This window comes from Serinus canaria, chromosome 8, assembly GCF_022539315.1.
Source record: "Serinus canaria isolate serCan28SL12 chromosome 8, serCan2020, whole genome shotgun sequence".
Classification (NCBI taxonomy): Eukaryota; Metazoa; Chordata; class Aves; order Passeriformes; family Fringillidae; genus Serinus; species Serinus canaria.
This window is the reverse complement of record NC_066322.1, coordinates 10,749,557-10,776,341: the sequence shown is the minus strand read 5'-3', so window position 1 is coordinate 10,776,341 and position 26,785 is coordinate 10,749,557. Positions and strand designations below refer to the sequence as shown.

General features: G+C 41.4%; 1 protein-coding gene across 7 annotated transcripts in view; it reads left to right on the top strand.

Annotated features, from left to right (window-relative positions):
- Window positions 1-26,785, top strand: part of PTPRF (protein tyrosine phosphatase receptor type F) — a 375,785-nt gene that overhangs the window by 118,047 nt on the left and 230,953 nt on the right. For all 7 annotated transcript variants that reach the window (XM_030226334.2, XM_030226335.2, XM_030226333.2 and 4 more), the window contains one exon: window positions 12,261-12,422. In XM_030226334.2, coding sequence (XP_030082194.2) covers window positions 12,338-12,422 — 85 coding nt within the window. In that variant the 5' untranslated portion in view covers window positions 12,261-12,337. The remainder of the gene's footprint in view (window positions 1-12,260; window positions 12,423-26,785) is intronic.

Genomic DNA, 26,785 nt, shown 5'->3' with positions numbered 1-26,785 from the left:
CCTAGAATTTATAACAGGAAATCTGGGGCTCTATCAACAGTATGAATCTTTCTCCTGCTTGGAAGTGTTGGATGACTGAAAGATTCATTTTTTCAAGCGATAGGTGGGCTGCCTTTACTACAGGGTGTGTTACAGCTTCTGTGTAAGGAAGAGAGACTTCTTTATTGCTCTGTCCTCAACCCATCCCATTTTGGGGTCTTTGCTATGTGAGATGGGTGAGAGCACTTGATTTTGCTGGACCTCTCCCTACCTTCCCCATTCACGTGAACTTTACACTGGCGTTGTGCGCAGTATGTGAGAGGCAGAGCTGTCCATAACCAGACGGGGATCCAGTGATACAGCAAGTCCTGTTCTTGATGGGTGATATTCCCTACACTTTCTACAATGTAGTGCTTTGATGCAGAATTTGGGGAATGAATACATTCCAAGCATAGACTGGCCTCCCTTTTGCAGTGTGCGTACTTGCAGCTCCTTCTGTGGGACTGTCCTGACCTTGTTTATTTTGGACTTAGGCACCGTAAAATAGCTTGTTAATTGCTGCTCATTTAGAATTATAATTAGGTGTTACCAGATGAGTTCTGTAATACACAATTAAAATGTTATAAAAATTTTTGTGGCTTTTAATACTTCATTTATTGGTTAAAATTTAATTCAGAGTACACTGATTGCAAGCTCTCTGTGTATGTGCATAATTACTAAAACCCACAAGGGCAAAACCAAAGCAGGTTTGAGTGATGCAGAATCCATGCACTGCCTGGATGTCAGGCAGCCAGGGATATGAGCTCTGGCATCGGATGACTTTGTCCTGCTTTTCTGTAGGCTGATTAAACATAGGACTGGCATGAATGTGGTGTTGTGTGCTCTTGCTGGTTGGGTAAAACCACCCCTCTGCTCACATCTGGCTCAGGTCCACTTTAATGGGCTGGGCACACATCTAGAAGTGATGGACACAGAGCTACAGGCTTGGGCCACACAAGCTTTCTGAGGGAATGTCATCAAAGCCACTTTAATGCATTAGTCTGCAGGTAAGAAAAAGCTTGGACATCTGGTGGCATTGCATATCCAAAAGTAAATGGTTAAAACTTGGAGCATGTCCCCCAGATCTTGCTAAGAGCTTCAGAGCCATTGTTGGCTGCTGAGGAGTTGCTGTGCTGCTGTTAATTTATTATGTTTGGTTTTGATGAACAAGGTGCTGCATTTTGTGTTGTCAGCCTCATGCCAACATCAGCCATGTGGAGGAAGAAGGGGCTGTTCCTTTTGTTGGAGCTTTACTTAACCTGGTCCACCTTAAGCTTTCCTTGGTTTTTCGTGAAGCTAGGTAATATCTTTCCCCTTTAAGAGCTGTTCTGTTTTTCTGCTGGAAGCTTTTTTCCCTTCAGGATTTTACATTCTGGCAACTAACAAATTAAAATAGCTTTCCTCCTAAGTACGCTAAAATGTACATTGAATCTGATTTCTACAGCGCCAAGTATGTGTTTCAGCACACTAATGCACAAATGGATTGAAAAAACAGCTAGCAGTAATTTTCTTTCCATAGGTTTTACTGAATAGTATCCCAAGAAGCTGCACATTTTGTGTTATCCTCTTTGTGTTACTCAAGGTCATGTAAAGGTGAAGGCCTGGAAGGAGAATGAATAATTTCAATAGTCAAGCTCAAAGTTGCTGCAGATGGCATATGGGATGTCTTATTTTTCAAAGGTCTTTCCATCTGCTATTGGCAGAAGTCTCCATTAGAAAAGGGCAGTTTTGTGTGAGGTACATAATTTATTTATTTTTCAGGTTGATCTTCTTTCAGAATTCAGGTTTATCTTGACTCAGACTGTTAGCATGGGACCGTTCTCCTGGTAAAGAGAATGCACGGAAGTTATAAGGTCTGAGTTACATAGGAAATGCTCTCAAAGTTTGAGCAAGAGGAGCTTTTCAAGACTGAATTGTCAAAATCAAAAGCAAGCTGTTGTCTTGTGGAAGCAGATGTGTTGTGGTGGATGAATTTTTTTTGTTTGCCTTTTTTCCTTTGAATACTTTACTTAAGGCTGAGTTGCAAAACTTAAATTTTTTAGAGCCATAGGGCGTAATGGAGGACCACCAAGAGGTGAAGAATGTCCAATATGTCTCTATCTGTGCCATGTGTATGCTGTGCCGAATGTGAGAGCTGATCTCTCCTGCTGCCTCTCCAGAGCAGAAATAACAAAGCCATTGGAAGTAGCTACATAACTGCCATGCACTGAATACCCTTGGTTAGCAAAGCATGCCTTTTCTAGTAGTCAGAAAATTGCTGGATATAAAAAGCAAAGTCACACATAATCTGTGATAAATTTAGCGTGGATTTTATGGTGGATGAGGAGGGTCCGTGGGAGGCTCAGGTTCACACAAGATGCAAGGACCAGCAAGTGCTGTGTAGGGGTGGTGATGTACCCAGCTTACCTGAGAGAGAGTAGTGTTTGCCTTTGCTTTATGTTTTGGATTTCTTTCTGAGGTTGGCAGAGGCAATTATTACAGGTTCATTAACGTGTGCAGAATATTGTTAGCCTTCCCACCTTTTCTCATCTTTCTAATCCAAAGCAAATGAGGGCTGTGCATCCTTGATAAGGTGTCAGGCAACACGGATCCACGGCCACATAGAGCCTTCCTATCTGCTGCCTGTAAGTGCTCAGCACTTGCATGTGGTCCCCACATAAGAATTTACTTGCAGAATGTGAGTGTGGAAGCAGATTTTGGCCTGTTTGAAGAGTCCTGGCATTTGCTTTGTGACATGAAAGATGGAAGATGGCTGGTCTGTCCAGAAAGTGTTAGATTTGCTGCAGCCTTGATGCAGCTGTTATCTCAGTCCCTCTGGACAGGAAGTAACTAGGAAACTACTGCTTTGATTTGACAAACACAGAAGACTTGTAAAATACATTAATTGATTTTCTTCCATCAAAGAGTTTAGAACACACAGCCTCAGATCTGAGTGAGAAAAAATCTGATGTGTATATGTTTTGTGTGTCTTACTATACAGAACGTGATGCAAAAAGCCTAAGTTTAATTTTTAGCCTGAGGTGCTACTGAAGGAGAGAAGTAGTTTGGAATAAAAACTTAAGAATAGAAATTATTGTACTAAGAGTTAAGATTGACTTGCTGCCATTAAATCAGGAATTTGACAATATGCAGACCTGTTGTTTCTTCATCTTCAATAAGCATTATATTACTCCCAGAGCTTTTTTTATTTACATCTCTTTAATATGGCTTAGGTGCTGTGTCGTATATGCCACCTCAGAGGCTGTTTTCTTTTGGCAAAGCAAAGCTAGGGGGCCTTACTAGAAGGAAAAAATAAAAAGGAATAATCATAAATTTAGCATCTTATTACAATAAGCTTGATTGCATCTAGGTTTCTTTAGAGGTTACAGAAACAGTTTTCATTTTTCATACAGAAGGCAATTGCATGAAACTTGTGCTTTCCTAGTTCTTGCTTATTAGTTGCGGAGGGAATTTCTGGGTGCTGTCTTCCAAATGCCAGAATGCCTCCAGAGCCAGCGAACTGCAGGATGCTGGGGGCGTTCTGCATGGAGAGAATTCCGTTTAATAAATGTAATAAGTCCGTTTACCCTACTGGGCTCTGTTAACTACCTGCATATAAACCGAGCATACATAATGTTTGGGCAAAGGTTATAGAAGCAGTTTGCAGGAAAGGCTAGCTCCAGAGCACACCGAAACAGCAGCTATTCACACACAATAATGGGGTTCAAGCAGTATCTGTGGTTGAGACAGTAATAACAACTATGATATAATTAACTTCAAAGCCCTTTGGGAGAGAATAATTCCAAAATCTAGCATTGAAAATGTTCATAGTTTCACAAGATGAGAATTACAGGAAGTTTAATTGGATACATAACCCTCCAGTAGGGCATAAGTTGTCTGCTAAATGATGGCATTAGGAAGAAGCCATCCCTGTGGCAGGCTGCTGCTGCCTTCTCCTGCACGGGTTGGTGCTGGCTGACGGGGTGACTGGGACAGGCAGGAATCCCGTCTGGTGGAGCCCTGCTGCTCCTCAGCTGGTGGTGCCCATGTCTAGAAAGGATGGCAGCCAAGACATATTTGAGAACTTGGCACTTTGTATGTGCTTAGTGGACCTGTGGAAAAGGATTATTGTCTCTGTGAGCAGGATCAAAGCAGTAAGTCCTTTTTTACCCAATTGCCACGTGTGACAGCGGCTGCGAGACAGTGGGTGGGGGGTTTGTCACCAGCATGTGTGTTCTTTCCAGAGCCTGCCTTAAAATAGCTGCAGACACAAGGAGTTGCTCAGGATTATTTAATCACTCCTGGCTTTGTCAAGATGCTGCAGCATCAGCAAGGTTGAAGGTGTTTGTGGGCTCCTCACATATGTCTTCATGAGTAGCCGTGACAATGGTGAATATAGGGTGTGAATACATCGACTTCACAGGGGGTGAAGAAGATGAAAATGTTGAGAATGATGGTAAACTTTAGAAAGGCTAGCTTACAAGAAAGTGAGCAAGTTAGTCAAAGTGTCCCTAGTATTGTAAGGGGAAAAAGTAAGAGTGGAAAAGAAAAAGGGAGGGTGCAAGGGGGGAGTGAATCAATTCCTTGATGTGGTTTGAAATCGGTAGGGGAACATAAGAAAGCAAACTGGGAAAAGCAGTTAAATTAGTAAGCAGTTAGCTGGGAGTAATTTGCTCTAGGTAGGTGGCAGGCTTGAGAAGCTGTTTGAGATGAGAATTTGGAAACCCAACTCCCATTTATCAGTAGTAGAGTGTATAAAATAAAATGAATATAAAAGGAAAATTGAAAGATCCAAGGTGGGCTTTGAAGAACTGCTGACTATACATAGAAGATAAATTATTTAGGCAAATCAGTGCCATTGTCTTGTGTGAAAATTTGTCTTGGTGGATGACAGAAGGTTAAGGAAGGCAGTTAAGGAAGAGGAGTGTGCTGCCAAAGAGGGAAATTATTACTTAGCATCAGTTTTTAACCACTGAAAATATTGTAGAAGACTTGCTAGTAGTATTGTGCCCAGTATTTCTAAATATAAAAGCTAAGCAAATTCCAGAAATTGAGGTCTTGGCAAAAGCAGATTTAGAATAAGCTGTTAATCTGAAAGGCATTAAGTGAGCAGACCCCAGTAGTATGCTAGGTTACATAAAACATAACTGAACTTCCAGCAAAGGTAAGGTATTTTTTGTTAAAAATAACAACTTCCCCCCCCCACCCCCAGAAAAAAGTTCTTTATGTATCTTGTACTCTGGTTGAAGCAAAAATAACTGCAAAAATAACACAATACCTGAAGATTGTGTTCTCAGAGGGTCCAACTTTGATGGATTCTGCAAAGGAAAATCTTTAGAAGTAGCTCAAAATCTCCAAGCCAGAGAAAGGGCTTGTTCAGATTTTCAGAAGTCGCAAAAATTTTGACACTGGCGCCTCTAAGGAGGCCAAGTAGATATGTGGATAGAGTAAAAGCATTTTTACAAAGAGGTAACTGATTTAATTTTGATTCAGAATTGATTTAGGATTTAGTTTGGCTACAAGCCATTAGATGTCATGCAAATCCTTGAAGGGATGGAAAGACATGTTATCTCTAGTCTGGCCAATCATTTGCATTCTTGCAGTTTTGGTTAAAATTAGTTCTGGTGCTCAGTGGAACTTAGGTCTGCTCTGCCTTCCATGTTCTGTCAGTCTGAGAGATGCAGAACCAGTGTGTTTTATACTGCTGGTTCCAGATGCAGGAATGCCAGGGCCACAGCTGTACAGTCAGTGGCACTCAGCTGTGGTGTGTTGTAAGCAGCAAGCCCAGAAGGACCGTGTTTCTCAGCTCTCCCTCTCTTTAGTTGAAAACCACCTGTTTGCACCCTGGATGTGCAGAACTTAATGCCCTGGAATTGGGTTTAGAGGGGAGGACTTAGTACCTAGTGATTTTAGTCCTTGCACTGTTTTCTATTGTGCTGAATTCAGTCAAGCCTGCCATAGCACAGTCATTTTTATTAGGAATATATTGTCACATGTACAGAAATCTGTTGAAAAAGCACAGAAATTCTTGCTTTATGGGAATGTCTGACTAATGAGCACATTTATTTGCATTAGTAGAGTTTACTGATAGCTAAGGAATAGGTGATTTAGTTTTATTTTTTGTGGGACTTTCTACTGCCCTGGATCTGTAATTCATGCATCTGGATGCAGTGCTGGGCCTATTCTGTAAATGTTAGAGACTTCTGTTGGAAGGCTGATATGCAATAGTTTACTTCTTTTAAGGATACTTTACAGCAGGCATTAGGAGCCTTTACACTTGGGCAGGGTGATCTACAGCAATCTGTGCTTAGTGCTCACTGTGAGTGATAGCTGGGCTTGTGAGGCTCAAGGCTGATCTATATTTTAAGTGGATGTTTTAACTTATCTCCATAGTTATTTAACCGGGCCCTTCATAATCCCTGTTCCAGTGGAAAAATCCCTCTTTCTTATCTAGTATTGTCTGCAGGCAATGACACCTTCAGAAATTAATGTCTTCAGAACCAAATGTAGCCAATAAAGCTGACAGGAATATTCAAGTTGTGCTTGTATTCTGCTTAAAAGTGCCTCTGCTCCTCTCCTTGGGTCAAGTTAGGATTGCATGTTCAGGATCACAGTGACCTGCTGCTGGGCTAGCTTGTGCTTAAACACTTCCCACTTTTTTGTGCTTTATCAAAATAAGGGGAAACTTTTAAAAGTACTTCTGAGTTTTTCTTGCTGTTACATATATTGCTCCATAGCAATCAGCCTGTGTTAGTCCTACAGACTGAGAGGATACCAGCTGTTGGTTTGTTTTGGTTTTTTTTCCCCCAGATTATGGGATATATTGGGTTTTCCTTTTGTTTTTTCCTACCTCATTTTTATTTTCTTTCCAAACAGGTGATGAAATGTTTTCCTTCTGGGAAAAATACTTCTGGGGAGGGGTGTGTTTCCCTCTTTTTTTTTCTTTTTTTGACTGTTTACTGAGAATAATCTGCATACACTTCCGTTTGCTTTGTCTCATTCTCATGGTTGCATGCCCATGACTAATTATACTCCTCCACTCCTTTCTTGGTGTTTTGTATCTTTCTTGTACTTACAGATAGCTATCAAATCCTTAGCAGTCTGTCTAGTGCTTGTGATTTGACAGAGATTTTTATCCTTCCTGGTTCTTAAATTGCTTCGTTCATTCCTTCTCTCCAGATGGTTTGAGAGTCTTGTTACTGAGAGCACCAGACTGATGCTCTGGGCCTGCTCACTCCTGGGTCCCAGAGGTGGTACCTTTGCTCATGTGGCAGTTTCTTTAGCTCTTGGCCTTTTTATTGTATTGCAAGCTCATAGGAAGTTCCTCCCTAAATCTATTCTAGTATTGCCATCATCACCATCTTCATATATCTCCCCACTGAATCTCTCTAATACATTCCCTGCATGTGGGAGTTCGGAGTGAAATGAGACTCATTTTGTCTTTTTTGGCCATATTGCTCTACTCCCTGAGTCTCTTTATATTATATTTCTTGCAGAAAAGCACAAAGAAATCTATGCTAAAGGAATACTAATGTAGTGAAGTGAAACATTGAAAAGTCATTAGCTTGTGTGTAACTGCTTCCACAACTTTTAATGTGTGCAATATGATGGTCTTGAGTTATATGGCGTGTCATGGTTTTCCTGTTCCTCCTTCTGAGCACAGATGAGGCATTATGTACAGAGTGAAGCAGCTGAGCTGTAGCCAGTTATTGTTCTCACTTTTAACAGAATAAAGAGCTGCCTTATTGCTCTGCGTGATGCACGATCGCCGTCGCTGATGTGACACCCCGGAGTTGATCAGGTGGTATTGTGTTGATTGGGTCCCTCTGCAGCGCTGGCTCCCTTTCAGATACTTGTGTAAAATAAAGAGGGTAGGACTCCAGAAGGAAAATTTGATTGTGTTGCACATGTAGTAGCACTGGGAGAAGCTGATGTAATTTCAGCCCTGTCTTTACCATCATCTGGGTGTGCCCAGTTGGTATTTTCTGACCTGCATCCTTGGGCTCACCTTGAGAATGCTCAGGAAGTTTCTGCCTTGAAAAACAAACACAGTTGTTTCAGGTTCCTTTTTGAAAAGACACTGTTACATCTCCAGGTCAGATAAGGACATTGCCTATGGACTGGGCTCACCTTCCCACCCTCTAAGTTTCTTCAGAGTCCTTTAACGATGTTTCACAACAAAGGCAGTGTCAGTACTCAAACGCACAACGAAACCTGGCAGTTCCGTGGATGTACAGGGGTTTCTGGAGGGAACTTTTTTGTGCTGACTTCTTAGATTCTTTGGGTTGCAAAGTACCCTAACCTAAAAAGCGATTTGAGTGCAGTGTTTTGTCCCTGGTTTTGAATGGGCAGGCTTGCTTTGGGGATGCTATTCTTCACTGTGCCAGTCTTGGCTGGTGACCCACTTGTTTCAGTTCGGTTTATCTTACAGAAGAGTTCATAGAGGACATAAGCTATTCAGTGCTGGTTTGAAATTCCTCTTGACTCTTTAAAGTTGACTGCTTTTTCTAATCTCATTGCAGTCTCCTGTGAGACATACTCATTGCCAGAATTTCTTAGTACCATATGAGCTGTTGGTATTCTTGGCTCTGTTTTAAATGAGTCCAGCTTTTTCTGCCTGTCTGAAAGAATCAAACCATGTAGGTTTCAAAAAGTGTCCTCAAGACCGCCTCTTTTCCATCCACCTGCCCTGCAGCGAAAAACTGATATATTTAAATGAAGATTGCTAGTTTTTTGTTGTGCTTTCCTGCTTTCTAGTTTTTTGCCAAACTAGCTCTCGGTAGCTCTAACACTGAGTTTGGAGCAGAGGCAGGAGTTTAGCTTGCTAAACTCAAAGCTGTTTTTACAAAGCCATCTGGAGTGCTTAGCCTCAGCTAATTTTGGGTTATGTAGTCTAGAGTTTATAATATTGCCAGGACCAGATGCAGAAGAAGAAATGAGAATGTACGTGTGTTTTTGAAAAACCTTCGTGTACAGCGTCTGGGCTCCCAAACGCAATATTAGTTGTGAGATGCTGGCCAAAGCAGTGAGATTAAAGGAGGCCTTCAAATGAAGGGACTGAGATCATCTGGTGCACAGGAGATCAGTCCAGAAACAAAAGAGAGCAGCCTGAAGAGGCACGAGTTTGCTGTGGACAAGGCACATTAAGAATTGTAGGAGCATTATTTGATCAGTTGCTGTTGTACTTGGTTTTGCCAATGCAATATTTTCTGACTTTTTATTTGTTTAGCTTGTTGCCAAAAATCTACCAATATTATCTGGCTTTTAGCTGCTCTCCATCCTAGGCTTCCTTCTGCCCCAGGAAGGGAAACCTTTAGCAATGGTTCAGGATTGCTGTTTAATACTGTCAGGGTAACATTGACAGGCCCTTCTAAAGGTTAACTGAACTTCAGGTGACACCCTTGCTTTGAGTTTGGGTTGTCTCGTTGGGAAAGCTGAACCACTGGGAGAAGCTTTTTAATATTTTCACTTTCAAAAGAGAATGACAGCTACTGAGATTTATAAAATTTTTAAACATTCCAATTTAAAGCTCTTTAATTATTGAATGCAGACAACTTTTCCATAAGCAGAGCAACCATGGAAAGAGGAAGTGGCAAATTTTGATCCTGTTAAAGGCCAAAGGTGGTCTATTAACTTTGGAGGGACAGACAGCAGTCTGGCATAAAAAAATCTGGCTTTCCTGACAGATGGTAAATTATTTAGAGCACTAAACAGTTGAAAAAGATCAAGTCTATGAAGCATCTGGTAGGATATCTGACAGTTTACCAGTTCTGCATAGTGCATGCTGTATGTATCTCATGGGCTGGAGAAGAAAGTTAAAAATCTATTGAAACTGGAGAGAAGCTTGATCACATTTACTGAAAGAAGAGAGAAATCAAGAGACAGACCTATTCTTTAACTGAGGTTTTTGTGTTCCTGAGAGTTACTTCTGAATGAGGGCTGTGGAGGTGCTATTGACAAGACTGAGCAATCTGTGCTCAAGATACACCATTAGATGAGACACTTTTGTTGCTAATGGAAGTGAATGAAAGAGGAAAAGCTCTCTGAAAGCTGCTCACCCCCACTGTGGTCTGACAAATACCTAAGATGTTTCAGCACCACCTGTAAAACTCATTCTCTGTCCTAATCTTACAGAGCTTGACACACATGATTAGTTTTGACACAGTAATTTCAACCCTTGGTGTCTCCCACCCCCTCCCCAGGAAGAGTAACCTCTTAGGATTCTGGCTGCTGTTGAGCCAGATGTAATGCTGCTTAAAGTGCTTCAGTGGGTTCCCTTTTCCAGGCAGCATAAATTGCCTCTGTACATGCAGAATTTAGAAGCATAATCATCACTCTTGATCCAGGTATTTCTTCCCATTCCTCTGTGGGCCATATCTGGGGAGCTGGCTAACGCTGGGCCAACTGCTTGGTAGCTGATCTATTGTATCATTGGAATAGAGCTTATGCAGCTATAAAGACACAGCTACCTGTATCTGTCTTGGCTATGTAAGACATGTAAATGGTGCTTGTAGTAATCCTTTGGTGAGAGTTAAGTGAGGGTGGGGATGTTGGAGGGCAGCAAAGATAACTGAGTGTGTGGCTGGTACAAAGAGCCTCTTCTGCAGTATTCAAAATTTTGCTGCTGAACTTAGTTAGATTTATGCCTTCTCATTGAGACAATAAAAGCAGGATGAGATGATCAGTATTCTCTCTGCATCTAGGTTAGAGCTAGGTTATTTTATAAAGTATTTTCAGATGTCTTGGCTGGAGAAGATGTTGCATAAATAAAGATTTCTCTGTGTTGTGTGATATTATAACATGGGAAAAGATTTACTGTGCAAATACAGTAACGGAATGGAGAAGAATCATGATCTCCTGTTTGTTAGTACTATGCACTGTAAATATTTGCCAGGGTAGATTCTCTTGAGATTTCTCATGGATTTCCCTAGGCACGATCATTGCTGGCATTCTTTGAGCACTGTGCTTTTGTCAGAAGTAGACGTGTTTGTAACTTATGATACTTCCATCAAAAGCTCAGCGGTTTCCAAAAAACAATACACTTCCAAACCTAGCAAAATTCAGAAATATCTTTGTTAGAGCAGTCCTGAAGATGTCTTTGAAATGTCTGACAGCACGAGTAAGAGTGGCACGTTGGCCCGTGAACAGTTTGAGTGGGCACAGTTGCAGCTACTTTGCTTCAAGGATACTCATGGGGTCCACTCAGGCTGGCATCTGCCAGCATGAGATTTTTTCACTAATAATGCTATGTTGGTAAGTCTGGTAACTTCTGCAGCTTAGTGCAGAATCACATCCACTTTTAAATAACTTTTGGGTTTGCATTGAGATGCCTGGCACTGAACATATGAGCCCCTGTCACTGCTGAATGTGGTTGCTGAGAGCATGGTGTGTGCCAGCTCCTTTAAAGTCTGTTTTAATAGGTAGATCTAAGATTTTGAGATGGAAGTACAATGAGTATATTTGCATTAAAAGATAAAGAAGGCAGATACACAGAAATTGTATCCTTTTTAAATACTTGCCTTTTTTTGGTTGGTTTTCATGAAATTTTCTGTATTTCAATATTCAAGCAGATGCCCAAGTTAAGGCAATTTGCAAGATGATTTGCTTTGTTTTGGAGAGGGATTATCCAATCATGAATCCTTTTAGGTAGTCATTGCCTCTACTTTGGGGAGTTTGAAGCTGAGGTGTTTGCTTTGGGTAAAGCTTCTCTTTATAGACACTTTTCTTAATAACATTCTGCTGTGACTCTCACCCTGTGAGCTGACAGCTGATCCAATTCAGCTTCTGTTTCTTCTGCTGGAACCCGCTGAGACTTGCCTGGTGCACACCAGCCCAGCTGGATGGTCCAAGCTGTGCTTCACAGGCAATTTGATCCTAAACCCTTCCTACACACAGAGTCAGCCATGTCTGTCTAGGGCATGTGGAAGGAGAGTTACAAGAGCTTAAGACTGTTTTCTGAATGTAATGTGGAGCTTCAGAACTATTTGTTGTGAACAACAGCAACTGAAGGATGCATTAATAGGCCATAAACCAGACTGTACATGAAGGTAAACTTGGAGACAGGTGCATTTATGCCTGCTGACCCTTGAAATCAGCTTATTGAATTCAGAGGCGTGTGTGGTGCTCTACTGCTCATGCAGGGAAGATAGGTAAATTTCTTTTTAAAAGTATCTGTAATGATGACTTTGCAATGCAGTTTGGTATACTGGCAGTTAATCTGTGTGTCATAATAATTTTCCTTTTCTTCCTTTTTTGGTTTGCAGGAGTAAGTCTGTGTCTGTAACGCTGGATGTACTGACCACTTGCCTCAGACTGAAGAGGACTTGCTCTATTTTGGAATATGGTGCCTAACTTCTGCATCCCAGTACTCACTGTGCCAGCAGCCATCCTCTGCTGCTTGATGCTGCCTTTAGCAGGAGCGGACAGTAAGTAACATTTGGTTTTGGAAAGCTTGAATGCCTTGCAAAATTTGTTTCCAGAAATATTAAACCTTCTTTGTTTGTACTGGAAACTGAGGGTTAAGAGACAACTTCCCCCCCCAGTCTTCTATTTCCCAGTGTGCGCATTGCAGATAAACAGGGTGTGTGTGAAGGGGCACAAGTAGAACTAAAAAGACTGACAAAATTTATTCAAGTGCAGAAAGAATTTCTGTGGAAGCTGTGAGATCAAAACCTGACAGTTTGATTTCTAACACGCACAGATGAGTAAAGAAAATTGGGGGCGGAGGAAGAAAGAAGTATTGGGGTCACAGTAATCCCTGTTACTTTTTCCTTGTTCTTTTGCCAGCTCTCGTAATTTCTGTAGCACTGAGACATCTCTCCTGAGTCAGCAGGCAGTTGCTGTTGGAGGAAGCTATTGGGGAAAAGGGTGCGAGTTCTTACCTTCTGGTATAGCTCTCCTACACCTATATTTTGACAGAATTGGAGTACAGTGTTTCCTTGTGGTCATACTTTTAGCTGTTGTGTCCTTGCTGCTGACCTGGTAGTCCCATAGAGTTGCTGTGACTGTCTTTAATTTGCCCCATCCAGCCAAAGGGAAATATGTGCACAAAATGCTGCTGTGGACAGACAAGAGGACAAAAACATGGCTAATGATAGCCTACTAAAAACACCTTATAGTAGGAATGTTTCATGGAATGGATTATGCAGAGAGCAGGAAACCTCAATGCTTTTTTTGCATAATCTTGGGGTGTGTATTTGTTAAGCAATCCCCAAGTATTTGTCAAACTGTCTCCCTTTTTTTTTTAACCTGTACCCAGATTTTCGGTGTCCAAATGTCTGCACATTCATCAGACTCTGGCAGTTGTGAATACTTCTTGCTTCTGAAAGTACCCAGGGCTCCTGGGATGGTTGAGTTGGAGATGAAGTGACCATGATGCCCCTCCTGAGGTGCCAGCAGTCATCTCTTTCTCACTGCAGCTTTAGTCACCAGACTTCGAATTAGATGTAATTTTGTGAAAGTTGAAGGAGATCTTGATTCATGCTGGTAGGAGCCTGGCTGAATGTAGGAAACAGACTGGAGGTTCTAAATGGCCTTGACTGAGAGGAAGACCTAAATTTAGGGAAGCTGGAGGGAAGAGTGAAGGAGGGATGTGAAGAAACATACAAATTCAGTTATTTTTTTGTCATTAAGGATGACTTGTACATGCAGCAGATTAATGTGGGTCTGGATGAGTCTGAGCTGCCCAGTTAAACTGGGGGCAGCAGCTGTCTCCTTCCTCAGCTTACTTTGCTGGTGCTGTTGAAAGGTGCTAATTCAGATCACTTTATGTCTGCACATTGTAGCCCATTTTGGAATCTGGCATAGAGAAGTACTTGTTTAGTGTTCTGAGGTGTATAAAAATTCCCAGAACTTTATTATCTTCATACTGGCTCCTGCAAAGGAGAGAAGCATCAGTCACATCACAGATGTGCAGAAGCTGTGGAGCTTGAGATGTCCCAGGACAGTTCATGGCCTGAGGATAACTTGTGGTAGTCGTGGTTTGCTTATTTTGTGGAATAAATCCAAATGCTTAAATTTAACAAAATTGGCTCTGTTTCTGTGTGGTGTCTCAGATGTGGAACATTTCTGTGTTGAGCAGCAAGTTTATCTCTATGTATGTCTTTTTCTCTGGTGCAGACTCACTCTGAATTGCTTTTTCCTAATCTGGAAGGCAGCTCTGGAGGGCACTGACCTTTTAACTACCACAGCCACCATGGATTAATCAAGGTTTTCCTAGGATGGAAAGTGGTTTTTAGCAGCTCCATGTATTTTAGCAACTTAAAGTTTTTGTATCATCTTACCCACTGAATCTTGCCACTGACCCTCAGAAGCTGGGAGCTGTGTGAAAGGACCTGTCTGCTCTGTGACTCTGCAGGGATAAAATGTCAACCCCAAACCCTGCATTTAATGGGGCCTGCCCATCAGTGATGCAGACAGGTGATGCAGTAGTGAATCTGGCATTGGAGAGTCGTGATTCAGGACAGTAGTGAAGGGCAAGGGGAAGATATGACAATATATGCACACTGGAGCTTCCAGAAGAAGTTAGAGAGGGTTGCTGTGAAAGAAGACCCCATGTGCACGCTCTTCTCTTTTTTAGTCCCCATAGCATCTTGTTGGCTTCAGTGAAAGAGCATTTATTTGTTACACTGGTTATGGCTCTTCCCAAGAAATCACCGTGAGTCTTCCTTTTCCTCATTGCAGTGCTGCTTGGAGTCAGTGGAGGGATGGGCAGGCTCTGTATCTACAAAGCATTCTTGAATTTCCCTTACTAAAAACAACAGGATAGTGAGAGCAGAGTTATCCCTGGATTTTCTAGAGTCAGTCCCCAAATTGCTTTTTATAGGAGCAGGAAAAGGATGGCTGGAGATGGGCTGTGCTGCATCCCTGGCAGCAGCGTGGCTCGTGGCTGGCTGCTCAGGGAGCACCCATGACTGGGTCTTCCCTACCTTCCCCACCTGCTGTTGTTGTAACACGTCTCAGTGTGGCTGCTGTAGCTGCCTGACAATGAAGGCAGCTGGCAGAAAGCGGGATGTTAGTGCCTGAGATAAAGCAGATTTGGTGTGCATTGCCTGGCGGAATTAGCGCAGCGCTGTGCCCGTGCCTCCCCTGGAATCGAGGTCGCAGGAGCTGTGAAGAATGTCAGTGATGAGGAGTTGAAGTGGCATCCAAAGGTTAAACTGAGTGGCAGTGTCAGAAAAAGAGGGGCTCTCTGGGTGCCTCCCTGGCAGCAGGAGGGGAGTGATGCTTTCCTGGCTGCTCTGGTGGGGTGCTGGGAGGAGAAGGTGAGTGGGAAGGGGCACATGCGCACGAACGGTGGATAGATACAGAAGTGCTAATTTGGCAGACAGCTATTTCAAATCCTCCCCAGCTTTTACAGACTGCAATAAGAAATTATTAAATTTTCTCTGTGATCTGACTGTGTTTCTGTCAGGGTGACCCTAATTCCATTAGAGCAGCTCAGAGCTGATTCAGGATGGCTGTTTTACCCATTCTCTCTCAGCTTGCTTCTGTGGGTTTTTTTATTCACTCTGTACTTCCCTGTCTGTCAGCTTTTGATTGTGCATGGGAAAAAAGGCTTTGCAGATTTCAGTTAATGTTCAGTGCAATTGTCAACTAAAAGGTGCGTTTTTTTCAGCTTTTGAAAATGTGTCATTTATTCAAATAAAATAAAAACCAAAAAAATCCCCTCTCAAAACAAAAGGCAGAGAAAATGGGGGAAAATCAATACTCTCATGAGAAATCATCAGCAATGTCTTTTGTTGTTGTGTTGTTTTTTTAAAAATTAGGTTTTGTTTTTGAAGTCTTGGGAACAGGTTCCATTAGCCAAAAGAAGAGACTAGGTGACCCATCCTAGGCCTTTCCTAACCACAGTGTATTTTGGTTTGTCTTGCACAGAATTTCAAAGGGCTTGAGGAATAAAACCACTTCAAAAGTGACCTTGTAGAAGGAAAGAACTAAGGCAGAATTAGGCCAACTACCTGTGAATTGATACCTGGTAAACAAACAATTTACACCTTTTGATTTCTAGAGGTAGAGCAAACTTGGCTTTTATTTGAGGGGGTAGATGAATGTGCCTCAGTGAGCGGGTGTGGTCAAGGCAGAGCTTGGGCTCCCACCAGCTCTTGCCAGAATGGACCCCGAGTCTGAAATGTCTCAAGGCTGCCCTGCCCCTGAAATGAAGAGTTAATTTATATCCAAAAGATGTCCATCTTGTACATGTTTGGATTTTTATTTTTTTTGTTTTTTGTTTTTTTGGGGGTTTTTTGGTGGTTTTTTTTTGTTGTTGTTGTTGTTTTTTGGTGGGTTTTTTTTTGTTTTTTTTTTTTCTTTGTTTGTTTGGGGATTTTTTTTTTGTTTGGTTTGGTTTGGTTTTGGGGTTTTGATTGTTTGTTTTTGGGGGATTTTTGGGGTTTTTTTTTGGATGATGTTGTTGGTTTTGGTTTTGTTCTTTTTTTTTTCCAATCAGTCTTTCTTGGATGCTAATTGAATTGAGGAGGTGCATTATAAACAAACTAAAAAGATAGGCTGCTGATGCTTGTGAAGGCTGGGAAAATAAAAAGTACTAAGATGGCTTTTCTAGATATGGCAATGTCCCAGAGTTTAAGAATAGTAAGATGTTCTTTCTAGCTTCAGGTGAGCTCTGTTGTGCCAGGGATTTTACACTGTACCTGAAGTGCTGTCTGGAGGTTTTGGGTGGAATAGCACAGGAGGGAACATTTGTTAAGGTGCCTTTGTTTGTCCTTGTCCCCTAACTCTGCTGTCTGCCCTTAGTGTTTTGTGCTTCCAAGACCACCTTGGCTCGTTTTGACTCCCTGATTCAACTCTGCTGCTTTTGCTTCATAACCTGAATGGTGCCTCAACAACAGCTCAACCCAAATACAGCTGCTCCAGGCCACACTGTGAGATAGACTTGCTGTTGTGCAAGCCTGGAAAATAGCCACTTTGCAGAGCTGGGCAGCAGGATCCCATTCCAAAAGCTGGACATGAGGCTTCTCCACTGCTGCCTTGCATCAGTTTCTGTTTCCAGGTTTCCTGTTTGCATGCCTGTCCCCAAACACTGCATCTAGTGATTATGTGTAATTGATGCGATTGGATCCAGGTATTGCAGCACAGGTAAATACTAATTTTCTGCAATTCTAGCTTGACTAGCTTGACATATTCCATCAGCAGAAAGAACATGGAAAATAGTGTTTAGGAAAACCCCTGTACCTGAGGCATTGAGGTGGTGTCATTAAGGGATGGGTTGAAATATTAACCACAGTTATTGTGCAGTGTTTATTTTTGGTGTCCTTACTCATCATATATATAAGTATATATATATTTAGGTCGGAATGGATTCTACACTTGTGTGTAAAATACCTAAAAATGCTGCCTGCTTGTAGTGAAATGTTGCAGACATCAAGGTAGAAGGGATGCTGTGAGGACAAACATCATGTACAGAGTAGACAAAGGATCTTTTTCTGCATTTATAGCCCTTTTAGCCCCAGCACTTGCAAAGTGTGAATTTGTTCGGGTTGCTACCCACAACAAATCACAGCATGATGATTTGTCTTTTTTATGTATTGTTAAATCCACCAGCATTCATCAGTCAATGTCAGCTGACAGGTCAAAGGTCTGCTTAGCCCCAAATCCCTCATCCCATAGTGGTCAGTACGAAGACTTATGGAGGATGTAAAAGCAGAATAAATATATAGTGATCTCTTCCTGTTGTCTTCTTGGAGCCCTCGGTGAGTGGTGGCTCCTGAACCCAGAGAGGTGCTGTAGCAACTGCAGCCAGGCTTGCTCTGAGTTTTGCTCTCAGGCAGCTCTGAGCATGTGGTCAGTCTGCAGGGACATGTGGGGGGCAGTGGTTTGCATGGAGACCAAGGTGTGGGCTCTCACTGTTGTCTCTACTCCATGGCTTGTTGTTTAAGCCCCTCACTGCTGCTGTGCAGGGCTGAGCATCCCCAGTTGCCATTTGCACCATGCAGCCAGCCTTCCTCTCCTGCCTTCACAAGGGACTTCTTGTGATTAAGTATCTGTGTAAATTATCCAGCACAGTGACAAATGTTGAGGGGATGATATATTTAATACTTGTTCTTTGAGAGAGCGTGTTCTTATTGGCTTGGTGATACAGAAAACCAATAGAACTACCTGCTTACAGTTTTATCTTCAGTGTGGATTCATAGATTTTAAGGCCAGAAATCAGATCAGAGTAGTCTTTTACTCTGACCTGTGTAGCACAGGCTGTATAATTTCAGTAGTAATTTCTGTGACTGCTTGTACAGCTGTGGCTGAGCTAGCACGTAGCTTTTGGGAGGCTGTCAATTCATTATTTGAAAACTAAATGATAGAGAATTTACCCATCTCCTATATGATCTGTAAAAATGGCAAGTAATCATTACTTCTCCAAATGTGTATTTATTTCAAACTACCTTTATGCATTTTCAGGGTTTAGAGACTGGATATTAGAACATCTGTCAGTGAGACTGGAGACTCCTGCTGTTTAATGCAATCTCCTGGAGAAGCAAATTGAAGTGGAAGAGTTAGAGAACCTGAAAGTTTGTCCTTTTTGTTGTAGAAGAATGGACTCATTTTGGTTTTTTTCTGGCCAGATAAAATTTTTACTGTTCTTCACTAATCCTCCAGACTTTTCAATATGTTTTTTAAAGTCAAGGGACCAGGACCAAGACAAGTGTCTGCATTTTCCAACAGTACAATGGCACTTTATCTTTTTTACTCACAGCATTCAGCTGGGAATGTGGTCCTCCAGTGTGACCTCTGAATTCCTTTCTGGACCTCTGACTCCCAGGATGCAGACTTCTATTTCATTAGTGGGATTTGGCTTTTTGCTCATGAATATCTGCCCCTAGGTACATTTAAATGTGTTTTGCTGAATCCCAGCTCATTTAGTCATCTGAGTGATTCTTTAAAGGTAATTTTCCCTTCCTGTTTGTAGCTGACTACCAACCTTGGTAAAACTTCCCCTTTACTTTCCAAATCTAATTGCAAGTTAGTTCATTCATTCACAGATGTTAATCAGTTGTGGCTATTTGCAGAGGCTGCTATGTGTATTTTAAGGAGATATTTAAAACACCCTGTAGTAGTGATGGTAACATCCTTTGCAGATGGAAAGGAGTGCCAGAAAACCGATAACATAATATGGTTTGTCGTGATGCTCCTGGCTATTACTGCTACTGATGTCAGAAAGGGAAAAAGTATAAGATCTGCTGGAGCTTTCAGTGTTTTAGCTGAGTGGTTGTAAAAAGCAATGATGTGGTAATAGGAATGCTTTTTTTGTTTCTTTGATTATCTCTTCATTATAGTGGTGCTTCAGAATGATACTGTAATATAAGATGATCAAGCTCATTTTTGTGAACAACCAAGAGTATGAAATTTGTTTGCTCAAAATGTTAGTCAATCTTTTTTGATGTTGAACATGGTTTAAAAAACAGTGGGGAAAAAAGCATCTGTTCATGGGTGCTTTTTCTCTGGTAAGTTGTCTGTCTTTATGTATCAGGAGCTGAAAAGCAGTGGTGTACTCTTAATTGAATGCTCTGTTTAGTCCCTTGTGAGAATCAGTGCTTTGTCTGTGCCAGAGACAAATCTCATTTATTTTGTTGGTGTGAAAACACTGTAGGGTGCTTACTGAAACTTCTAACTCATAGAAATGTCTTTTGCCTTGCACACTTTACTGACATATGATCACTGAATTAAATCAAAGCACTTTTTATAGTGGATGATGGCTTTACATTTGTATGTCAGTTGTAGCTTGCAACGCTAGATCTTTGAATGTATGTTAGTTTTGTCTTTCTCTCTTGCATCATAACCTTAAGCCTTCACAATAAGGGGCATTGATGTAGTATTAAAAAGAAATAGTTACAGAATATATTTCATTTCATGTAGTACAGGCTGGAATGACTTCGCAGTCCTGCTGTGCTTTTCAGATGGCCCTTCATTGTTTATATTACTCATTGTTTCCCCCCCCCCAGTAATTAATAATAAAATTTCCATGAAATCTTTTCCAGAAAATTTATATTTTGTAAGATTGGATTGAGATGTATAGGTAGTACTTGGTCAAACCTTATAACAAATGGAAATGCCACAATTTTCCAACAAATGTTCATTGCACCAAGGGTGACTGTTCTGAGTTGGTACTTCAAATAAAGTCATCATGTCAGGAAGAGATTTGGAGTTGGTTTGTCTTTGCTTCATGAGGTTATTCTCCTTGAGCTGATAGTGAATTCTCTGGAGGTAGCTGGGGTCTCATGGAAAGGACCTCATCAGTCCACTGTTGGCACTGGTAAATACTGCAGATTTAAAAGGAATCACTCAGAATTCTTGCTTGCTTTTGCTGCTTGTCTTGCAATATGTTTTAAATGTTTTTATGAACTCTCTCTATATGTGCTGACTTTGTTGGCTCACCTCAGAGATGAGTGATATAAGCCCTTGGCAGTTGATTGTCATACAGGGAGAAATTGTCATACAGGGAGAAGACAATAACTGTTGAGCCTCTGCTCTAGTTTAAAGGATGCAGAACACCTATGTGTTTTCTTTGTGTTTATTTTTAGCCAAATCCACTTCAGCTGCTGTATTACTTCTGTTAAAGGTTGTTTTGAAAAGGGGTTTTAAAGAGGCCAGGAAATACTAACCAACTTTACACATGGAGGGATTTTGCCCCTGAAAAACTCAATTTTTAATGACCATTTTGAGCCTCAGCATTTGCACAGCTGTGCCTGGCAGGTGGGGCTGTTCCTTTTCATCCACTTGTCAAAAGTTGGGGACTTGTGTGAGTGGGAGAGAGAGTGTTGCCCAGCTCTCGCTTTGGTGTTGTTCCTAAGACAGGATATTGCCTTGGTTTTCAAACTTGAAACTGAAATTCTGTCTTTTGAGGTAAATGTGAGAGTCATCATGCACTGATTTCAGAAAGGGTTTCAGTCCCTGCATTTGGGGGAAAAAAGTCATTTTGGAAGTGAGGCAGCTATAGTGTATTGTAGTTAGAGAGTGTTTAATTTACAGGAGGGAAGATTCATTGAAAGAACAGAATGATGAGTAAGTAGGGAGATTCGTGTTACATGCTGAAAATGGTTAAAGTACTGATCCGCTGATGATGAGTATGTATTTTAATCCTATTTAGGATCAAACAGAAGCTTTCAGTTTTTCCAGGACAGGAAAACCCTTAGAGAAGCAAACTTCTCTCACAAGCAAATACTTTCATATTCCTTTTTAAAGGTCTGGGATGCCTGGTCCTGACACAGTGTTCTCAGTCTTGGCAGGCTGAGTACAGAGTTTAGTATGGCTCTCAGGAGAATGATGAGGCTAGTCCAAGACCTGGAAAGGCTCCCTTTACTCTTGTTTGATGTAACAGGTAATGGTCCTGGTTGTTGACTTGTCATTTATACTTTCTGTATATAACTTCTAATATCCTTTTTTTATGCTCCATTACACACAGTTTAACAGGGGTTAACATGAAGTTTCCTAGTTGTAACCTGTTATTTTTAGCTTTTTATGAGTTTGTTTCATAGCTGAAATGTGCCCTGCTTGGTCTTCAGGCAAAGTTCAAGTTGAGGGACTGTATTTTATAAGGTGAACATTTGTTTTTGGTTCTTTCTGCAAAAGTTGTCTTCGAATGGCTCTTAAAAACAAAGAGAGTGGAAAAATACTTTTGTACCCTTAAAACTGACTGTGGTGTTATTTATAGATCTTTAGTCGAAAATGTCTTTGAACACATTTGACCACCAAACCACATCTGTAGTAGTGTCCAGAGAGAACGGAACCTGATTTGTGGAAGGAGTGACCCACAGAAAAACAGGCTGCTGAATAATATAAAGGGAATTTCACGCTGGATCACTCTGTAAAGGAGGCTGTGTGAGCTCGTGTGTAACTAAATTGCCTGTGTATTCATTCTGTGTGTGTAGCCAGAGCTGCTGTGATCTCAGCCTTCCCAAGAGCCAGAGGTGCCCAGGAGAGGCGTCCTGCAGGTCCTCCAGCACCCAGCCTGGAACGTGGGCAGAGAGAATTGATTCCCACTGACACCATGAAGTTCCTCTTCTAGTGCATTTGTCTGTTTCTGGAGGAAGCTGTGGAAATAGGGAGTGTTTTTTGGTCAAGTTGCTCTGTGGTTGTGCTGCAGGCCACAGGGCCTTGGTATTGTCTTTCTTGGAAATGCCTGTCGAACCTTTATTCTGTCTTAGTAAATGCATGGAACATTTAACATAATTAACTGCCAAAGTTTTGGTTTGGGGTTTGTTTTTTTTTTTCTCCTCAAATGCTAAAATACATCACTGTCTGTAGAGTTGTGTGCCCTATTTTAAGAGCAGAGTGTGATTTGGGGGTTTTTTACACATTAGGACAAAATCCCCGTATTGTTCAGTCAGCATCTATGCAGTGCTCAATGTCTTTTCCATTAGATACTCAGCCTTCTGTTGCAGATAAAGGGTTTTTTTGGAGGCTAATTTAGCTCAAAAATTCTGGTTTTGTGTGTAATCTGTAGTGCTTTTTGTGAGAAAAGCTTCCTGTGTAATTTTGTAGAATTTAAGAAATCCCATTTAACATATAAAGAGTTACATGCAGTATACCATGTGGTGTTTTCCAAGGTTATGTTAAATTGTAGAACTATTTTGTGTTACAATAATTGCTGGATGGTGCAACCTGCTCAAACTCTTGAGTCCATTTATACCAAAATTATCCCAGCATAAGCCTCCAACGATGGCCAACAAATGCTAGATGTTTTAAGGAGGTACAATAAAGATCATCTTAGTCTTGCCTTTTCTCCCCACCCACATCACTTCCCATTTCCTATGTAAAATTAGAAGCTGTTCTCAGAAACTGGACTTGTATTACTCCTTCTGTAGAGCTTTATTAATTGCAACAACTCTAAGTATTGTTTTACCCACATGGACAAAGGAATAATATCCAGTGTACGTTTGTCAAGGTCAGATCCATCTAATTTCCTTTAATGACAGGCTAACAGGCTTTGTGAATGGAGAAGCAGTAGATGTCATTTATCTTTAGTAAAGCTTTCAGTGCTCCCTCATGAGACTTTTTCCTGTGAAACATCTGCTCATAGGGTGGGTATTTGGCAGTTTGGTAGCATTCAGCATTTGCAGTAATGATCTCTCTGATAGAATAGAGAACATGCTTATTAAATTTGCAGGCAACAACAAGCTGGGAAGAGAGGCAAGCATGTTGGAGGACACTATTAGAATTCAAAATGATCTTTACAAATTGGCGAAACTGTCTGAGAGGATGCATGTCAATAAGGAAAAACGTGGATAGATGTTTGAAAATAGGAGTAATCAGCTACATAAATACAGAATGACAGACAACTGCCTAGACAGCTGGTACACAGAAAAGGTCTTGCAGTGCTAATGGATCATAAGCCATACAGGAGTTGAGAAAGCAGTGCTTTTTTGAGGGGGACAGACATCACAGTGACAGGCAAAAATGAGGAGGACCATCCTGAGGACACATTTGATAGTCCTTCTGCTCTGCTCACATGGGTAAGGCTTTAAGTAAAACATCTCATTTTGAGCATCCCACTGCCAGAATAGAGGGATTAACTGGGGGAAGGCAGTCCTTCCCATCCACTGCTAGGAGAAGAAATAATGTGCTTGAATTACAGCTTAGGTCAGGCACTAAGCAACGGTCACAGACGTGCAGGATTGTTGGAATTGAATTTCTGGAGGTATTTCTGGAATTTCGTATGCAAACAGAAAGTGTTCCCTCAGATGTGTTCTGAATAGGCAGTGTGATTTTTTTAAATGAATATTTCTTTGTCTTCATTTATGAACCAGGAAAGGTGCAGTCTCGTAGTCTGTCTTCTCTAGGTCACCTAATAACTCTTGTATCTTTATTCTGTCCTTTTTTATCCTCCTCCCAAGTGACAATCACTGTCTCTCCTCTGTGTCGCTTTTTGTGAAAATGTTCTCCAGGCCCTTAGTCCTCTTCTGTGCCCTTCTCTGACTTTGTAGCTCTGCTTTAAATGTGCTGGTGGGTGAAAACAGGGGAGAATAAGAGACTTGCAAACATCCGCTCATTTTCTCATGAACCTTTGTAGATTTGCTATCTCTTTGCCCACATCCAGTGTGTGGTTCATCTTTGGAAGCCATACAGTTAACTCTGCTCTGTGAATTGCAGCAGGTATTTCTGTGTTGTTTTTTTTTTTTTTTCCTCAGTACATGTTATATATTTATCTGTAGGTTGGTCTCTGCCTGGAGACTCTACCATGCTATACATCTGTTCAGAGGCTGGTGTCTGAGCTTTGATGGTTGCAGGGGCTTTGCTTGTCCAGGCAGGGCTCTGGTGGGTACCTGGTGGTTGCTGCTGTGGTGTGCAAGAGCCCTTCTCTCTGACAGCACCAAAAATCTGTGCTGTTCTGCACTGACTGTCAGGTATTCCTAAGAAAGGCAGTGTGGTTGTGCCAGCCCATATAACCCAGAGCAGCAGAGCAGGTTGGGGGGGCTGCATGTGGACCACTCTATGCAAACAATGCTGCTTTGCTGTCCAGAGCAGCACTGACCAGCAGCTCTTTTGGGTGGGGGAAGATTGAAACAGCTTCTGGCAGCACAAAATGCTTTGAGAAGCAATTGCAAAGGATGCTGTAGGTCTTGCAGGACCTTCTGATTCAAATATGTTAAAATGTTTATTTATGTGTATGAAAGGGAAATTGTATTAAAAAGTGTATTTGTCTAGAATGCTTTTAATGTTAATGGTAGTGGAAGGGAAGATGGGTAAGGTTTTTTACCTTCTCCTTCCAGTAATCATTCTTGCTATGAATAGCTATATATCAACTCATGAATTTCTGTCTGAGTGAGGTCCCAGGGCTGTATGAGATGGGAGTATCTCATGCTTCTTTTTAAAAGATTACGGTTAATTTATTGCATGTTTGTTGTGGATAAGAAAAAGCTATTTACCCACCTAGACTTTTCCTTTCCTGGCTTTTATGAAAGAGATGTGTACTTCTTGCTGAAGAAGTACAGATCAGAAGAGATTTGTCTTTTTAATGAATTGATTTAAATCAAAATGCAGGCCATTACATGAGTTCCTGAATTCTGGAAACTCTAGCATTATGTTGGGTGTTTCTTTGCCATCAGACTTTGACTTCAAACTGCAATTATTTTTCACAAGATGAAGAATGAAGTCTGTTGCCTGTTATGAATAATAGAGTATGGTAATATCACAGCTATATATGCAAACTCTGCAGACTGGCAGCACAGCTGCTAAACGTTACGTTTTAAAAATATGTGCAATCTGTTGTCAACAGAATTAAAACCAGGAACATTGCATGGTTTGTTTTGTAGGGAAATTTAGTGATGAATTGTTCTACATTTTGACCTTTAAAGTTTTTTTTCTTAGTCTCTGCACATTGGAGTGAACTGGGGAGATTCTCAAATTAAGACATGGAATTCTGATGGCTACCCTGACATTTCCTAGGCCTGGCTTGATACCTGGTCTTGATTAATTTTCTAGTGTACCTGCACTGCCAAGCTGGAGAGGCTCATATGCTGCACAGCTGCACTTGAAGTGACTGCACTGTAAACCTCATTCAATTAAAAGGTGAATCCTGTTCTGGTAGTGGGAAGTTGTTTTACTGCTCCTCTCTCCTGATATGGATGCGAGTGGAAGTGTTGAAGGGAAGTGTTATCGCTGTTGCTTTTGTAGCTTATCTTCCATCTTCATATACAAAAAAGTGAGAAATGCAGCCTGCCCAGCTGTCTGAGAGCGAGGGTGACTTGGCAAGATAAACCTTCACTGGCTGTAATGGGCCTGACTACAGATGATCATTCAGCCCTTCACCACCATCTGGTAGTGTCCTGGTTTGAACCACAAGCAGCAGGAGAAATAAGGTGGAAATACAGCCAAGAACAGCAGTCCATCACTTTGGTGCTGAGAAGGGAATACTGCACACTCAGGACATGTTCTGCTCTCTTCCTCCTGGCTATGGAGTGGGAGAGTTAACAGGGAGCAACCTAGCAATGTGAGAAAGGAGTGAATGTGAAGAATATAGAACATTGAGGTTTACTGTCCCTCATCAAAGCAGTCTTTGAAGTCCTGCTGCTTGGGAAAAGATGCAGACAGGCACTCCCAAAATGCCAGGTCCAGGGCGAGGGAGCCTGGCACTGCTGAGCAGCTCCTTGAGTGTTTCTGTGCAGCATTCCTCTCACCTGCAGAAAGAAATGCCAACATTAGCAGATCTCTGATTGTGTCTGTGCTGGCTGAGGGTCCCAGAACTGATTTATAGCCCTTGTTCAGCTTTCAGCGAGCAGCAAATGCATTGCTTAATTATTCATGGCAGATGTATTATTGCAGAAAATTAAGACATTGAGGAAACAAGTAAAAACTATTACTGAATAGAGCTATAAACAAGGTAAGGTGGAAAGGAATGCAGTAGAAAAGCTCTAAGATGCTAAAAATCCCTCCTTCTCAGGAATGTTTTTCCTCTTTCCAAAAATAATTGTTTAAATTCCCAGATATGCAAGTGATTGTTCATAGTACATAATTAAATATTCTATTAGCTAACAAGTTGGGTTTAATTTGCTGCATTTGTCATCTAAATTATCACATTTGTGAATGTGTGGAACCCTCTGTGGCTTCTTTCATCATATCTACTTATGTAGTGACCAAATTCTCTTTATGTCTTTGACTTCCCTGAAGAGATTTGACATTTTTCTTGTGCAGGAAAATTTAGATCAACCTTTGGCTTTCTGTATCAAAGAAAGAGGTTTTGTGTCCTGGAGGTATTGCTGTGCCTGGGGTAATGGTGTGCAGTGCAGCTGCAGGGAGTGTGACCCAAGGCCTGTCTGCTGGCACTGGATTTCCATTGTTT